Below are 17,159 nucleotides of genomic sequence, written 5' to 3'. Positions count from 1 at the left end.
CGATGCAGGCATGTTCAGCTGAGGGGTTCTCTTGTCTTGTTTTCAGCTACTGTGGGTCATCCCAAGGTGGGGTAAAACAAATCCCTAGTAGAAGAAATGGCAATTTGAGGTCGTGATAAAATGTTGAAAAGAGGTGCAGTCAATGTGAAAGTGGCTATCTGATCCTCCTTTCAACGTAGAATATTCATGGTATGTTCTCAATAATTAGCCACAGCTGTCAGAATATAGTTTCGAGGTCCTCTGGCCTAACAGTGAGGGCATACAGATTGCATCCATCTGAGTCTGCACAAATCCAAGTTTGGCTACCAAAGAGCGACGTGATGCAATGGGTACTTGCATCATCACGCTGCAGACAAAAGTCCCTTGCATTATATGCATCCAGCGTGTCACAGAACCGCGCACCTCTGGCAATACGTGGCCTAGATCTGTCGGGACGTGATGACTACATTATTTGCTAGCAGTGCAAAGTTGCATGGCCATAATCATAGCAGTCATGCATATGGCGGCTTTGATAGACTCACTTGAGTTAAGAAGGATTTGGGCCAGTGCAAAGCTAATTTGGAACGCCATGAACTCATCGATGTCGCCAATACAGAAGGCATATGTGATGATCCTATCCAAGCCGGTGGAGCCCTTGAGAATCGGAGTCCAGAGCATACCCAAGAGAAGGACTCATGCAGCGTCAGGATGTGTCTCGGAGTGGAATCAGTTATGGCGAGCACGTGCCGATCAGGGCATAAATGGTACCGAGCGAGCGGACTCGTACAGAGCCATACGAGCCCAAACAATCCAACTTAACAAGATAGTCCATTATAGCCTCATCCTCAACGATCCTCGATTGCGCCGAATACCTCTGAAACGGCAGGACTTAGCGATAAGATCCACAAGGGGATGGGAAGAATAATCCCATCAATCAACGTCAAATTCTAAGCGAGAAGTATCCTCACGATATGTCATCTGCTATCAATCACAACGGGCGAAGGCCATAGTGGAGGACCCTATTATCATTGACTTCCTCCATTATTTTCGGTTAGTCCTGGCACTTGAACTGAGAAGTTAGCTTCCTCTGTTGAAGCCTGAATCTATATCCGATGGCTGTTTCATAGCCCATAGCGGATACATATTTGTATGCGATTCGTGTGCAACTAAAATTGAACTGTACGGACAAGACGACGCGCGAGATTAAGAATATATTCCTGGTATCAGGTGTGTTGAGGAGGAACACCATAGCTGTCCCAAAGATAGCATAGGAGATATTATTGGTCCTTCATGACATCTTATAATTGGCAGGCCAAAGATGATCTGATTTAACTGGCACAGAGTCACACGACATTCTACGCCAACCCTTGACTCTCCCAAGGAATCAACAGCGGGTCGGTAAGCTCGAATATCTCCATTTGATTAATCTCATCGATAGACAAGGGTTCCCAGAGGGAGGAAGAGTAGTCTGGAAGTGGCGTTGGTTGCCCGGGTCCAGCTAGTGAATGAATGTCGGTGACTATTGCACTAGCCTGAGGAATAGGGCTTTCCATTGGGTGTCGGCTGAGCTGTGGCCAGGACCATGATTCACCCTGACCTTCCAATGTTCGCGTACAAAGATAGTGGAGATAAGACGATGCTTGCCGAAGGGATTCTATGGTTTCGGTCGTAGAGGGAGACAGTCTTCCAGAACCGGCTCTTTCGCCCAGGTGCGCAGCTGACTTCGATAGAAGAGTGATAGCGATGTAAATGAATCGGAGGAGGGTATCTGGTTCTATTGAAATACCAGACGGCTGGGTTGGGCTTTGGAACCACCGGTCGTAGAGAAGCATCAGTCCACTCTGAAAAACGAGATGATGACCTGATGGCCATATGTGGGGTACGAACGACACATCTGAGGCTAATTCAAATGCTAGGATGAGTTGTGTCGTTGCTTCCCTGCAAGCGCGCAGACTATCGGCGAATTGTGGTTCTTGTTGTCCAAACGTCAATGCAGGGCGATGAATGAGCATGGTGGCTAGTTCCCCTAAAATGAACAACCATAGAGAAATAGAATCAGGGAATTCAACAGAGTTGTAGGCAGTGGTAGGTTTGTTTATGTTGTGTAGTCTGGTCTGGATAAGCTCTCCAGTGCGTGCGATGTTGGGTAAACTTGATTGAACGTTTTGTTTCCAGACATCGAGTTCACGTTGAAGTCGATAGATCTTGGCAACTCCACCTCTTCGGTTGGTCGTCGTATACATTTGTTCTAGACACCTGGATAGAATTTGTGCGAGATGAACATACTGGAGAAAAGGCTCGATATGGGTAGTTTCTCCAGGTAATGGATATGACAGCTGATCACTATGCATGTCGTCATAGTCAGCGTTGGTAGGGAGGTCGGTATCTGTGTCTGCTGTTTGTATGTTTCTGGGTAGACCATATAGGATGCTTGATTGTCTAGTAAGGGATACTATCAGTACCTTGTATTTCCAATAGCGGAACTGAAAGGGTCTTTCATACACGTCAAGCACATATACAGACCACCATATCCGCCTTCGCAACTCACTTTCACCAGGTTGGTGTTTGAATCGTCTAGTATGTCGATGAAGTCCGAGCGACTGCGCTAGACGTACAATCATACCACAGATGCGTATTGCTAACGAGTGCTGCAACGTCGTCTGGAGATAGAGAAGGTATAGGATCAAACCTTGGAGACTGGGAATATCTCCTCGGCAAGGCATCTGACCAAGTAGGTTGCTCAGTATGGTGTCTAGGTGATAAGACAAGGGCTCTGATTCAGTTGCGGTAGTACCCCTATGAACGTTGTCAAGCGCTATCAAAGCATACACCTGGAGGAGAAATGGTATTCTGAGATGCGGTTCGATTGGGGTAGTCCACGCATCATTGATTGTGTCGTCAAATGTGTCAAGAAACTGTTTTGACAACAATACAGGATATAGGATTCCCCAACATTGTTGGTACTTATCAAACGCCTTGCGAACAGCAACCACTCCCAGATTACGGAGATGATTGCGTAGAGATTCAAAGATGTTGGCCGAAGCGAGTTGACCGTCCACCAAACAACTTTCGAAGCTTTTGTTTCGTTCCCAAGCTACGGTCAATTCGTTAGACCGCAGGATATGTAGGCGAAACAAACATTCGGGAAAATGCTCTTGGGAAGAGAAAGTAGTCTGATACAGCTGCTGAGCTGAGAGAACAAAATGAACCCCTGTTGTAGAACCTGCAAAGAACTCGGAATTGCCATCGCCCAAGACTAGTCGTCCAAGGTGTGCCACCACAGAGCCATTAGAGGCCTTCTCTCCTGCATGCTGCGTGTAGCCAGCAGTGCGAGGTGCTGCAACAAGCTCCCTTAACTGTTCAATCTCTTTCTTCTGTGCCACTATAGTCTCCTGGAGCCCTTCTTCTCGCGCTGAAAGAAGCTGCAGCTGGTCTCGAGCTGATTGCAGCTCTTGCGTGAGTTGTTTGATGAGTTCTTCGGTTGGTTCAATGTACCTATCACCTGGTAAGAAGGAGTATTAAAGAATAACAACAGGGGCGGCGTATACCCTCGTGGTGTGGTTCTCCGTCTGAGTTGGACAGACACTGAGCATTCAGCACCGGCCCTCTCGCATTTCCCACACTTGAATGAGTGAGCAAGTGAGCCGAGGCAGACGTAAAGAGAGGCAACGAGAAACAGACCTTCGGTCGGCGTCCATCACACTTGACTCTTTTACTGAAGGTCTCGTCAGATCTCCCACGACATCCTGGGATTCTTCTTATGTTGTGCTTACACACGGCAGCGATCGCTATGTGAACCAAGGTCAGTGTTGGTGGATGCAGAGGGGGGGATTCCACGTTCTTGGGGATGCTCGTGCATGCAGAAGAACCCCACTTACCAAACCTGGGCCGGCCGTCTTTCAGCCATTCTTTGCATCAGGAGTCACAAAGATGTTACAATATGACTGTGATCGTCAAGTCACCGACATTGGTCGAGGATGTTGAGGATGGTGGGGATGGCACGGAATAAGGGCAGCGGGATAACCGACTATTCCGGCGTGGAGTTTATGGTAGACCCAGGCATCCAGATCTACGCCTGAGGCAGCACAGACTGGCCTGGCTACGGTTGGGAATGATCGTCACATGTTGGACTCTCGTCTATACAGATTGTTTGGATTTTGCATCTCTTTTCACAATTCTACCAAATGATATCTGTGTCTCCGTTTACCACGATAACCTCGGTACCCTGTAATACATGCCCTTTGACCTTTTTACACTTTCTCTTCGTGACTGATCTCCCCTTTCTCTTGTGCCAAGTCTTGCTCGAGTGCCAGGTGAGGATTTTCCCTCGCATACCGAACAGTCGAAAAGACCGACGGGCTGTTCCGAAAAATCAGGTCAATTTCTTCAAGCGATCGGCCCATGGTCTATTTTGATGTCAGTAGTACACTCGAGCGAAAGCGGGACAGAATTTATTCACCTCGGGATAAAAGAAGTAGACGGAGATAGGGATACAGAATCCAATACAGGTAAACACAATGTAGTATTGATACCCGATCGTGTTGATTGCTACTGGGGTAATCATCGTGACAGCGAAGTTCCTAAAAGCATTGTCAGCGTCTTCAATACCTCATATCTGAAGTATACATACCACAGCCAATGATTAGCAGTCGAAATACTCGACATGGCTACTCTCAGCTTTGTCGGCGCAACCTCGGTACAATAAAGGAAATTGGCACCCAAAAAACCGATTGGAATGAAGAAATTGAAGAGGAAAACGAAGAAGACACTGGCCACCTGTGCGCCAAAGTTCGAATGTGGAAAGGAGGTTACGACGGCGAGCCCCATCATGCAAGTCGCCATTCCTGTGCCACTCACCATGAGCACAAACCGTCGCCCAAATCGATCGATGGCAAAGAAGCCAACGAAGCAGGAGAGGAGCTTCCAGGTCAATGTACCTCCGGATAAGATTCGAGATGTCTCGGAGTCCATTTGGAGACCCTCCTGGAAGATGACCGTTGAATAAACAGATATCAGGTTCCCTCCAGACATTTGTTGAAAGAACTGCAACAAGATACACAAGCAAAACCGGTAGAGAAGGCGGTCCTGTCCCATCTTAAGCATATCACCAAGCGATGCGGCGGTGCGGCCAGACTGTTCCAACGAGCGTTCTATTGCGGATAATTCATCAATTATGCTCGTGTCATCTTCGTGGAGCCCCTTCAGCGCAGCAAGGGTGTTTCGGGCTTCCTGCATGCGGCCTTGTTGAGAGAGCCATCGTGGGGACTCTGGCATTGCCAAAATAACCAAACTTAAGATAAGCGAAAAGAAGATGGGGATGGCAATCGGTGGCCGCCAAGATGCTGAACCCGTTTTGATTTGGTAAAATCCTAAGTTGATCCAAGCCTGCAGGACATATCCGACTGAGATGAAAAGCCCATCCAGAACGACGTGCTTTCCGCGCTTCGAGGAGCTAGAGCATTCGCTCTGCCATGTAGGCACTGTACCACTCAACATCCCCACACCAGCACCCAAGATCACTCGTCCAATGATGAGCTGAGCTAGTTGGAATGAAGATGCTTCAAGCACCTCCCCAAGTAAGGTGAGGATTGCCCCTGCAAATATTACGATACGACGTCCAAACCTGTCGCTGGTATATGAACAGGAAAGGCATCCCATCATTGCTCCCAATGTAAATGTCGCCACTACAACACCTTGTATCGTAGCATTGGAGCTCTTTTGTTCTCCTTGCGTGTGCACGGTGTCGATCCGAGGGAAGTGATTCGTGAAATCCGTCACCGAAACCAATCCACCCAGGTTGGATTGATTGTATCCGAATAGAATGAAAGCAGGACAAACAACCAGAAGAAGCTGTGCTAGTGTAAGAGCGCTTCCACGAAGGCCCATAAATGATGGTGGTCTCATAGTTCATGCAAGAAATCGGCAGAGCCGAATAGTGTCTGATCAAAAGTCTGCGGAGGAAGCTGCCTTCATCAGGATTGATCCGATGTTCATACCTCTTTTATATTGTTTATACATTTCGTTATAGGCCTTGTATCTGGGGTTGTGGAGATATCAGCTGATCCGGGGTACAGACTTTTCTGGGGTCGGAATTAAGCTCTAATCCGAAGTCGTATCGGGACTGTGGGTGGAATAAGGCCCTAACCCTTCTCATCGCAACAACAGAAGCAGTTTCGGTACACAACCATACGTCTCAGTACATGTCCATTTGAAGGCAATGCCTAAGCTACCCGAGATGACACCTTTACACCATGGTATCTACATGCTATATGGGCATCTCTTGGGACGTCCACCTATTGGCGATTCCCTTACTGTCTCGACGTGCTATTCTTCACACCTTGTTACTAGCGACATCTACATTGGCCCCATGCTCATACGCGAGAAATTGATATAAAAAGGCTAGCTTCATTGCCTTTCACTACCTCTGCTTACATTGCTTTCAGTCCTGCTTTCTCTGCGACTCTTTTCAAAACGTCATCAACCATCAGCTGACCGGAACCGAGATAATTCAATGGATCACACAATTGGGTCAGTTTGGCTTCATTCAAATGCTCTGATACCTCCATATTCTCCTTTAGCACATCTAACAGGACTCGATCATGCTCAATGGCTGACTTGCAGGCCTCATAGACCACGTCATGTGCTCGTTGTCGACCAACGAACGGAGCCAGCCCCATCATTACAGCCTCCCCGACAATCAACCCCCTTGTGGAATGGAGGTTCCTCTCCATGGAGTCTTCTTTCACACACAGTCCTGATAGAGCAAAAGTGGTCTGATGTAGTGCACCAACAGCGTATGTAAAGGACTCCGGGATTGCCACCCACTCCAAATGCCACGGCCCGGACGCACGTTCAAAGTCAACAACCATAGCGTCCAATCCCAAAGATGCATTGGCTCGGAGAAGCTTGCTGACAGCGAGAATGATCTCGCTGGAGATGGGATTACGCTTCTGCGGCATGGTTGAGGAGGCACCGCGATGAGGTACGAAAGGCTCTGCCACCTCGTCTAGCTCATTGGATGACATAACAATGATGTCTAAAGCAATCTTGCCCAGGGTGCCGCCTATCAGCGCCAGAAGATTGAGGACCTCTGCAATATTGTCACGAGCGACATGCCATGTGATCATTGGGTCTTCCAGTTCAAGTTCCTTGGCTAACTGTGCTCGCACAAGAATCCCGGTCCTGTCACTACCCAAAGATGCCAATGTACCCGCTGCACCGCCAAACTGTACCAGGAGGCATCGGCGTTCGATTTCACAAAGCCTGTCTCTGTGTCTAAGAATGCTGGAGAGGTAAACGGCACATTTATAACCAAATGTGCAAGGTAGAGCATGTTGTAAGTGCGTACGGCCGGCCATTGGTCTGGAGACAGTGGAATCAGTACCAGGCAATACCGCCCAATTGCGCCCGATGCTCGACTTACGTATCACGGTACTTCTCAGCCAAAACTTGCAAAATATCAACCAATCTGTTCAGATCTCGTTTCACCAAATCCAAGCCTCTTTTGATCTGAAGCATGCTGGCGTTGTCCATGACATCTTGCGTAGTGGCACCCCAATGGATGTATTTCGCCAGGTCTTCAGGAGTGTTCTCCACCAACTGCATCACCAACGGTAAAACAGGATATCCGACAATTTCAGTTTCTCGCGAGAGCCTGTCATAGCTATTTTATTATCGTTAGTCAATGGTCGATGGTTCCACAATGATTACCTGTCACTGTCCACTTACTCTAGTTCGATATTACCAAGAACTGCGGTAATCGCACCGCCAACTTCTGCTGGAATAGCATTGACTTTGGACTCTGCCCGAGCCAAGGCTGCTTCAGTTTGAACGAGGAACTTTGCATACGCTTCGTCCGTGAATATTTCACGGACCTCTTCGGTGCCAAAAAGGTTCCGAAAGATTCGGGAGTCGAGAGCTGAGATAGACATTGCGGCCGTATTCGCAACAAGAAAAAGAAGAGAGAAAAAAAAAAAATTCCAAGCTCAGTTGAAGATAGAAATTGGATCGGTGAAAGAAGCTCAAGTCATATTTATGGGGAATTGAGTCTATTAATGGAGGGTCGACCTCTAGACCTCCAGATTTCGCTCAATTGGGAGAGACCGGAATAGCGCCTTATCCCGAGCCCTCCATCCGCCGCTACTAAATGACTCCGCTGTTTGTCTTTCATTTTGTACATTCTCATCCCACGCCTAATCCGTCGTCTCTCTATAAGGTTAGCGTTAGGTCATGTGCACAATATTCATTTATAACGGTGTTGAATAGAATAGACTGGCGCTAATTCCTAGGACACCTCCTGGGAGTCAATTGCACGCCGGGGGTATTGATTCCTATAACAACTACCCGAGCATAGGTCTCAGCTTCTGTATACTTTATCTGTGACTCTCAATAAATATACGAAAGCCATATCTCTGGATTTTCAAGGGAACTGCATGAAAGAAGGTCAGCCACTTTATTCAATGCGATACAACCTATAAAATGCTGGAAGTCAATCGAGGAGGAGGGACTATATAACGATAGTCGGTTGAGTCGTACTTTGCAGCCTTTCTAATACCAAACGGGCCTTACCACCACCTTCACCTAGTCTCGATCTGCTTTCCATACTCAGTAATAATATGATCACAACCTAGCGGTCTTCCTATAGCTACAGAGTACTACTGGCTTGAGCTTCCAGTATCTAACGTGTTCTTAGAGTTTAGATTCCCGTTGTCTGTGTTGAACCAGGCCGTGCAAAGAGCGGAACGTTTCCATTTTTGTCTATTTGCCTCCTTGTGCGTATTTAATAGATTAGAGTGCTTTGCCTACTATAGCGACTAAATAACTTCTTGTCTTAAACGGAGCACCAGTCTCCAAGGTAAGGTGAGATATGTGGTACTACTAACCAGAGGCAACAATACTAAGCGTGCAAGTATGAAGTTTCCCCTCAAGCTAGCATGGTGTCTTTCCCCCTGAGATTGCGCTATTCTCACTTGAATTAGTATAATTCTCTAATGAGAAATTGTTTATGAGGCAAAGTCTTCTTGAAAGGGAAAGATGAGTATATTAGTACAATTAAGAGATACTAAACTTATATCTGAAAGAAAAGATCTATTATTTGTACTATACTGTGGTAAAAGAATGACGGGTGAAAAGAATCATTGATTACATGTAAATGAGTGACAAGTTATAAAAGTCCAACAAACCATAATCGAATCAAACATCCAGATTAGACCAACACAGTCGGGTCGATGTTATAAACGGAAAGATAGCGCGCCCCGGAAAGGATTCTAGTTCTCACCTTTGGCACCAACCCCCACCTATAAGGAATCTGCTTATTATTCGAAGTCTTCGCAGTCCGCGGGAGGGGGAGCTTCGCATTCAGCGCATCCGGGAGTTCCGCCAGTAGTAGAGGACGAAGAGCTGCTCGAGGAAGAAGAACTCGAAGAGCTGGAAGAGCTCGAAGAGCCAGAAGAGTTACTACCTCCCTTGTTGGTTCCCGTATTGCTGCCAGTGGTGTTGCTGTTGTCTCCAGACGTGTTTCCACCTGTTGTAGGAGGGCAGGAGTTGTCGCCTTCGCAAGCTGTATCACTGCCACTGGGAGGAATGCCACCAGTAGGAGGAGTGCCGCCAGTTGGGGGGATACCACCACTGGGAGGAGTACCACCAGTAGGGGGGTTACCGCCATTGGGAGGAGTGCCTCCAGATGGGGGAGTACCACCAGTTGGGGGAGTACTTCCAGTTGGAGGCATACCGCCAGTAGGAGGCATATTTCCAGTAGGGGGAGTGCCACCGGTTGTAGGAGTGCAGGTATTGTCACCTTCCTCACAGACTGTATTACTGCCACTGGGAGGGGTACCACCAGTAGGGGGAGTACCGCCAGTGGGAGGCATACCATCAATTGGGGGAGTGCTTCCAGTGGGAGGCATACCGCCTGTAGGAGGAGTGCCACCGGTAGGGGGGGTACTTCCAGTGGGAGGCATACCACCAGTAGGAGGAGTGCTTCCAGTTGGGGGGTTACCGCCATTGGGAGGAATACCGCCAGTTGGAGGGGTGCTTCCAGTAGGAGGAGTACCGCCAGTGGGAGGCATACCATCAGTTGGGGGAGTACTTCCAGTAGGAGGAGTACCGCCAGTAGGAGGAGTACCGCCAGTAGGAGGGTTACCGCCAGTGGGAGGGGTGCCGCCGGTGGGAGGCATCCCATCAGTTGGGGGAGTACCACCAGTAGGAGGAGTACCGCCAGTAGGAGGAGTGCCACCGGTAGGAGGGTTACCGCCGGTGGGAGGCATCCCATCAATGGGAGGCATACCCTCAGTAGGAGGGGTGCTTCCACTAGGGGGAGTGCCTCCAGGAGGAGTTCCACCATTAATGTTGTTTGTCACCGTGTTAGAGTTGGAGTTGGAGTTGTTATTGGTATTGGAATTGTTGTTCGTGTTGGAATTGTTGTTTGTATTCTCATTGGAATTGTTATTCTCATTGGAATTATTGTTTGTATTAGAGTTGTCATTGGAGTTCGAATTGTCATTTGTGTTGGTGTTGGTATCACACGGCGAGCAGAGGCCGAACTTATCCATCTTGTGCTCTATCAAGCCCTGAATCAAAGGGAGAAAGGTGCGGGCTTTCAGGCTGGCTCCTTCTTCACCACATGGGGGGCATAAGCCACCCATAGGGAAAAAGGTACGAGACTGCAGGCGAGCATGGACCTCACCCTCCGGAGCATGGGCAGGGACGGGGTCAGCCAGGCCGTGATCACTAGTAGTCACAGACACCGGAACCGCCAGGGCCGTGGCTGAAAAGGCAATAGTGCAGAGAGTGGAAGTCTTCATCTTTCTCAGAAAGAGAAGAAAGAACAGAAAGGAAAAGACAGTAAAAACAAGAGAACACTGCAAACTGGAACGAGTGAATTGAGTTGAATAGCGGGATGGAGAAGTGATATTGAGGATTTCCAGGGACCTTATATAACTTTCATTTCTCTATCTCTCAAATACTGACAATCGACCTGGGTCTCGACTCTCGATGGAATTCATCCATGTTTCAAACCGTGTTATCCACAATAGAGGTGTAGCAAAAGCTTGCCAGGTTTCAAAAAACAACCTATACCGAGTTTTTTTTGGGACGGGCTAGACTCCACAACACAATTAACTGGGTACCAGCATTTGATATTTCCTTACCATTCTCTGACTGGATAATGCTCCCAAGGCCCCTGGCCTTTCATCCGTTGCATATGTATTTAGTATGCAGTCTATTCTAAGATGGATATAACGCACAAGCCTAGTCAGTCCCACACCTCATAGGAGAGATAATTGAGTACGAGGAGCCAAACAACAGCCTCATGACCTCGCACGTCGATCTTGCCCATATTAGTAAAGCTAGGGGAATTCGTGGCATCGAAAGTTTTCGACCTTCAGGCACGCCTACTTTAGTAGTCGCTTTTGATCCAAATTTGGTCCGATTAGAGTTAATCGGTCCGTGGACCCACAAGACCACGCACGATGTTGAACCCTTCAGATGAGTCGTACTTCCATACTGCCAGCGAGGGCTAGACTTAGGCAGTTTATCTAGTAGTACTCTCTTTTGAACTACAATATTCTTTTCTATAAATATCCGAATCCCAAGCGTATCACGGTTTGATGCCTTTTTTTACTTTTTTTGCCCCCTTCCGGAAACGAATGTAACCTTGACCCCTGTTTGAGAATCCTCCATTAGGGTTACATGAGGTGCAAAACGTAGTTAATAATAACAACGGATGAAGCATGATTAGTTGCTTCTCAAGTTGGGTCGTCCCACTTCTTTCTCAGGTCGTTGAGTTACTCGACGCGTAGGGCATCCGACGTCCACTTTTACTTGACAAACGGAAGAACTATTCCAGTCGAGTCAAGAAATACGAGATCGAGGTGACAGATGGTTACGTCCCTGTAGTCTGTAGTAGGCCATTGTAGAATGCAGAACAGTTTGTATTTATCTGCCGACGGAGCGATTCATTTTTCCCTATTCGTTAGGAGATAGATGTGGAGGTAAGAGAGGATCCAAAGGAAGAAATGGCGACTACTACTACTACTACTACTACTACTACAACAACAACAACAACAACAACAACAACAACAACAACAACAACAACAACAACAAGGAGAGGATATTTCATTGATAACGTTTGTTCGAATTGAGATAGTACAAAACAATCGTAGAAACTGAATGTTGCTCAGGCACAGTGAATGTAAGTATATCCAGTACTATGTTGCAAATTATCTTCCCGACATGAAATTGTTTAATATGTTACCGAAATTTCAACTAGGCCAAGGATGGGGTTAACACTGATGAACTGTTTTAAGTCCCAGTTGGGCACATGCAGTCTTGCATAATCGCTAATTTCATATTCTTCTCACTTCGCGATACTTGTGTACCAACTTCTTTTCGATTGATTTAGCCATAGCAGCGACAACGCCTGATAAGGGTTAATTACACTCTAAGGACATCCCTCTAATTTGATCCAAAGTACATACCTTCTGAATCAGCTGGACTGTTGATAAAACGTAACGGACTGAAAACCTTGTCCCTGGGTATCACATCTGTCTCCTCCCGTCTGGCGAAGTTCATCACAACCAGTTCCGCTCGCGGCGCTGAATGTATATATATCCCTCAGGGGCACCACTGGCTTTCACCGACTGGATATCTTTGCCCCCGGTCACGCACAAGCAGCCCCAAACTGTATCGCCAGTAAACAAAGTAATATATCCAGTACAGGCAGCATTCGAATAGGCGGTTATATTCCAGGCGGCTGCGAGAGATGCATAGGTAGAGAGAAGAGCAATGGTGGGAAAATGCATTCTGAGAGATTGTTAACTTCTTTCTGGGGGAAGTGAATACTTGAGACGAAGGCTTTTTATTTAGCAATCCCAACGTCTTCTTACAGCTTCACTACTTACATTAGGGTCAACAATAGGAATTGCTTTGAAACTGGGCCCAGGAAACTACTGGGATTTGAACTGAAAAGCAAAGGCCAACCCGCTTATTGTCAACCTGGAAGTTCCTGATATATACTAGAGTTGTCAACGACTATCATTACCCTATGATATTCTGCCTTAAGGTGGACACACAAGGGTGGCGGGTCTGGAATAATTTCTCTGTCTGTTAGTGTATAACTCCTGCGTGATGAATTACGCACGTGCCCAATCTTTCCCGCTTGGCCTGGTCTTGAGTCTAGATATTCTTAATAAAACGGTTGTTGCGGAGTGGTCGCTATGGCCTACTGTATATAGTGTGTCAGACTCTCAACGACGTACTGAGATTTCCTCTAAAATGCTACAATATCAACATTCACAACATAGATACGTTACATTTGAGCAGTTGGAGGTGAAAAAAAAAAAAAAAAAATGTTTACAAGAATTATTGAACAGGCGCCGTGCCTGCTGTCATTGATTAGCCCTCAAATCTCATCTCCACACGTGTCAATCTCGGTAGCAAAAATGCCGCATGCCAGAACCATGCCAAGCAGCACAAAGCATCTCTATAAAGGCACCCAGATTGTGCAATGATTGTACGACAGAAATCATAAAATAACCAAAAGCACCCGAAACCCACCCCCCACCCCCCTCTCCCCCGATATGGCATGCGATAAATGCCCTGCGCCTGGCAGCGAAGTCGAGCAAACAACCTCGGATGATGCGACGCGTCCGTCACGCGTCCTTGAATGGGGGTCCCGAATTCTTCCCGAAGGCTCTGCTTTATTATCTTCCTCTTGCTGTTGGCTACCGGTATTGTGTTCTTCTTGTATGCGGTAATTCCGATGAAGGCTGATTAAAGTGGACGTAGGCCCTGTTAGATTGGGTTTTCGCTGGTTCGATAACGGCGACGGGTATGGAGCGACTTCGCCCCTTTTTTCTAGCCATTTCGATCATCACCCTCGCCTGGGGTATTCGACGAGAAGGACTCAGTCGCGGCATGGTCCGCCGGGCCATCATCAGTGTCATCCTCGTGGCCTGGCAGGGATACAATCAACGTAGACAGGCTGTGAACGGACACCACCACAGCTGCCACTGACGGGAATGAGGGTGATTTTCAGGAAACCTGTGCAGTTAAAATCCAATGTAACCAGTATTGTTAGTGATATTCATTTTCTATGTACCACATTCCGCTATTCACAGTAGAGAGTGGTTATTTGAGCCATCCCGGTACCTCTATGGGTATATGGAAGGTTAGTAGGATCAGGCAGGGTAGCTCTGGGGATGCTTACTCGTAGCTAGGGGCGCGGTGGGGCAAACTGTGAAAGATACTTCGCTTCCACAGCCCAGTATGTAGGTAATGAAAAAAAAAAAAAAAAAAAAGGCATGTCGATGGGCATGACTGCGAATGTCAGGGAAAGCTGGGTCACGGGGTTCGGCACGGGCCACCAAAAAGTCAGAGTGAAGATCTGGCCCTCGTTCTCTATAGTCATCTTCAATCCATATCCATTCCCTGATAGCGAAGCAGTATTGGTGCTACTGTATCTCGCGTACACCTGCTGAATCTTGCCATTCACCTGTCTCAGATGCCTGGCTGATGGACTTTCATACCGACGTACCTGATAATGAATCAGAACAGAGAGATAACGAGATACCAACAAAAGCATCCGTGCATTAGACTCACTATTAATATCCTCAGTAAAGGTATAGATGATGGGGCATAGTTATGGTGTAGGAATAGTGAGGGATACGTGCCTATGATATATCTGCTGGCCCGCCTGCCTTAGCTCGCACCTTGACAACACCTACAATTGTTGCAAATCAGCCAATGTGGATCCTAGTATGTAACAGCCTAGCGGTATTTATAAAGCATGACTACCTGAAAACCAGAGCGCCATAATCATGTGATGTATTTGACCAATATGTTAAGCCTCGTATTGTATAGCCAATCTAAATGTTGGGGGCATGCCCAATTATTAAATGATGGTGAAAAAGTAAGACATCTCAGGGTTGCGGTTTTCCCGTACTACGAGGCGAACTAAAAATGATAACGGGACCCTTTGGTGAGTTAATCTTCTCGGATCCCTGGGAACATAGACTGTACCACTTGAGGAACCTGATCCGGGAATAATACGGTGGGACAGAGATACATTGAAAGCATCGAACAGTGTCAGAGGAAGAGGATTAGATGCTTCTAATGCCAATGGTTTGGGCCTGGCTCCGCCAAACAAGCGGTCCTCTTCTCAGACAAGCAGACAGTCTACGCTACAAGCAATCATGACCCCGGGAATCTCCCCGAAATAGTTTATTGTGAATCCCGAAGGGTCTCGAGAACTTCAATAGACGCAGACACAAGTGGCCATGCACCAGATCCACGCCCATCAGGGCATTGAAGGGAATGAACGAGCAGAGGAGACTGCGAAAGAAGCGACAGGATGGAGGCCTAACCAACCTGCAGACAATGTTCAAATGCCAAGGGATCCCCCCGAATGTCAGCGAAATACTGGGAACGACCCGGGAGCGAGGGCGATCGTGGACGGGATCTGGATCGAATCACACGCAGCATCCTCATTCAAGCTTTTCCTGCAATTTTTTCCTGAGACAAGAAGGGCCCTTCGGTTTCTGTAAGACGTCACTCATCCAAATCTCCATATGATTTCTCTCACCTTCACATTCTTAACTGGAGCACGAGTATAGCGGAAGGTGCGTGCGAATACTTTCAATGAAGACAATGAAGACAAGCCCACCTCCCTGAAGAAGGGGAAAACAAAAATAAAAGAAAATACAAAGAGCGAGGTGGTGGGCGAGGAAGATTAGCAACAAATAAACTTCTAGGAATCTCAGATTTTTAGCAAGGTAATACTAAGAGAGCCACTAGCTGGCAGTAAAGCAAAGAGACGAAATTCAACTCTTTCCTGTCCAGTTAACGAAGTTGATGACTTTCCTCCCAGTCGTACTTCGAACAAACCCGCTGTAGTTGGATAGGAAGATTAGCTGGAATAGCTCCTCATTGAAATCGAAAACCATGAAGAAGTTGCGGATTTCCCTGGTCAGCTCTTGCTCACTTATCTGTCCATTTCCCGTGCCGCGTAGGATGCGAACTTCTAGGACAGTAGCAACACCTGAGGCATCCTCTTCCTTATTACGAAGGATGATCTGATATTGCAGGACACCCCACGACTCCGTTCGCATAAGTGCTTGTACAATGTGAAATTCGAAATATTCCCCGTACCAGTCGAAGCTGATTCTCCGATCTCGTCCGTATATTCGCACAACTTTATAATGATGACTGGTCTCTTGCGGGAGCTTTCTCTGAACTGTCTCTGGCAACGGGTGAAGAGATGCAACATCGCCACAAACATAGCGAACGAGAGGATGGCGCAACCGTTGTAAAGAAGTCTGAATGAGGAGACCCTTCTCCCCTTCAGAGAGAGGGTCAATGTTGTAGCCATGTTGATTGCGATCAACTGTCTCAAGCTCCTCAATCGACAAAGGAAACACTTCCAGATGGATCAGTCGCTGGTCAAAGATAAAGTCTGTGTAGTTCTTATCAACAGCACCGACGGTCATCTCAGGACTTGACACAGCCCATGGTCCAGCTTCGGCGCTCCCAATCACCGAACTCAATGCGATAGGCCCGAAGACGGATGCCAAAAAGCTCCGCTGGGCTGGTGTAATAGCTTCGGAGGTGTAGAGTAGTTTGTTTACCCGCAGAGACGCCCGCTGCTCATCTGGAAGGGTCGCAATGGATTTCGCGAGCTGGACCAACTGCCCCGCATCGCCGGATATCACATTCACCTGATACGCCGCAATGGTCTCGATCACGTCCTTATGATCCATGTCCGGCCCGGCGCACAAAACTGCCGCGCCAGCACTCTCAAACACCTGGGTCATCAGGTCGAGGGCTCTATCTTATCGGTGAGGAACTGTTCAACACAACTTGTAAAACACAAAGGGAGGGGGAGGGGACGTGCCGGTACAAATGCCCGGCATTGTGCATTGTCAACACCCAGTCTCCAGGTTCGATAATTCCACAGATTTTCAACATCGATCCGAAGACAACTCGTTGTTGATGATTCTCCACGGAGTCAGTGGCAAAGATCATTGGCGGCCCTCTTCCTGACCCCCCACCGGTTGTACTGATGTAGGTGCTCCGTCGATAGCCATTACGAGGATCCAAGTCGACAGTCAGCCGCGTAATCTGTTTGTACCTAGCCCAAAGATATTAGGAGAGGAAGGGAACAAAACACACACACACACACAAAA

The 17,159-nt window shown here is 47.5% G+C and overlaps 7 protein-coding genes across 7 annotated transcripts; 1 reads left to right on the top strand and 6 right to left on the bottom strand.

The window, feature by feature from the left end:
* Nucleotides 1-266: 266 nt before the first annotated feature.
* On the bottom strand, nt 267-816 carry BDV27DRAFT_135127 (uncharacterized protein). Its single transcript, XM_032068457.1, has one exon. The coding sequence runs from the start codon at nt 655-657 to the stop codon at nt 448-450; it is 210 nt and encodes a 69-aa protein (XP_031923152.1). The 5' UTR covers nt 658-816; the 3' UTR covers nt 267-447.
* A 518-nt stretch (nt 817-1,334) lies between these two features.
* Nucleotides 1,335-3,886, bottom strand: BDV27DRAFT_162012 (uncharacterized protein; the record flags this gene model as incomplete). The annotated part of the gene is made up of 6 exons (XM_032073315.1): nt 1,335-2,418; nt 2,482-3,474; nt 3,528-3,601; nt 3,661-3,694; nt 3,753-3,767; nt 3,858-3,886. The coding sequence occupies 6 exons, from the start codon at nt 3,884-3,886 to the stop codon at nt 1,335-1,337; spliced, it is 2,229 nt and encodes a 742-aa protein (XP_031923151.1).
* A 343-nt stretch (nt 3,887-4,229) lies between these two features.
* On the bottom strand, nt 4,230-7,910 carry BDV27DRAFT_168147 (L-Aspartase-like protein; the record flags this gene model as incomplete). The annotated part of the gene is made up of 8 exons (XM_032074696.1): nt 4,230-4,338; nt 4,407-4,559; nt 4,610-5,829; nt 6,056-6,119; nt 6,412-6,733; nt 6,830-7,341; nt 7,403-7,633; nt 7,708-7,910. The coding sequence occupies 8 exons, from the start codon at nt 7,908-7,910 to the stop codon at nt 4,230-4,232; spliced, it is 2,814 nt and encodes a 937-aa protein (XP_031923150.1).
* A 1,383-nt stretch (nt 7,911-9,293) lies between these two features.
* Nucleotides 9,294-10,781, bottom strand: BDV27DRAFT_162009 (uncharacterized protein; the record flags this gene model as incomplete). Its single annotated transcript, XM_032073314.1, has 1 exon — nt 9,294-10,781. One exon carries the CDS (start codon nt 10,779-10,781, stop codon nt 9,294-9,296), a length of 1,488 nt encoding a protein of 495 aa, XP_031923149.1.
* Nucleotides 10,782-13,513: 2,732 nt separating this feature from the next.
* Nucleotides 13,514-14,044, top strand: BDV27DRAFT_135122 (uncharacterized protein). Its single transcript, XM_032068456.1, has 2 exons — nt 13,514-13,706; nt 13,765-14,044. Exons 1-2 carry the CDS (start codon nt 13,557-13,559, stop codon nt 13,990-13,992), a joined length of 378 nt encoding a protein of 125 aa, XP_031923148.1. The 5' UTR covers nt 13,514-13,556; the 3' UTR covers nt 13,993-14,044.
* A 1,723-nt stretch (nt 14,045-15,767) lies between these two features.
* BDV27DRAFT_135121 (uncharacterized protein) lies at nt 15,768-16,499 on the bottom strand. The gene has a single exon (XM_032068455.1). It carries the CDS (start codon nt 16,461-16,463, stop codon nt 15,798-15,800), a length of 666 nt encoding a protein of 221 aa, XP_031923147.1. The 5' UTR covers nt 16,464-16,499; the 3' UTR covers nt 15,768-15,797.
* Nucleotides 16,500-16,800: 301 nt separating this feature from the next.
* On the bottom strand, nt 16,801-17,103 carry BDV27DRAFT_135120 (uncharacterized protein; the record flags this gene model as incomplete). Its single annotated transcript, XM_032068454.1, has 1 exon — nt 16,801-17,103. A coding segment is annotated over one exon (303 nt), but the record flags the coding sequence as incomplete, so codon positions are not given.
* Nucleotides 17,104-17,159: the final 56 nt, after the last annotated feature.

The sequence above is a fragment of the Aspergillus caelatus genome, assembly GCF_009193585.1.
Source record: "Aspergillus caelatus strain CBS 763.97 unplaced genomic scaffold BDV27scaffold_230, whole genome shotgun sequence".
Lineage (NCBI taxonomy): Eukaryota > Fungi > Ascomycota > Eurotiomycetes > Eurotiales > Aspergillaceae > Aspergillus > Aspergillus caelatus.
The sequence above is the reverse complement of the archived record's forward strand: the minus strand, read 5'-3'. Positions and strand labels throughout refer to the sequence as shown.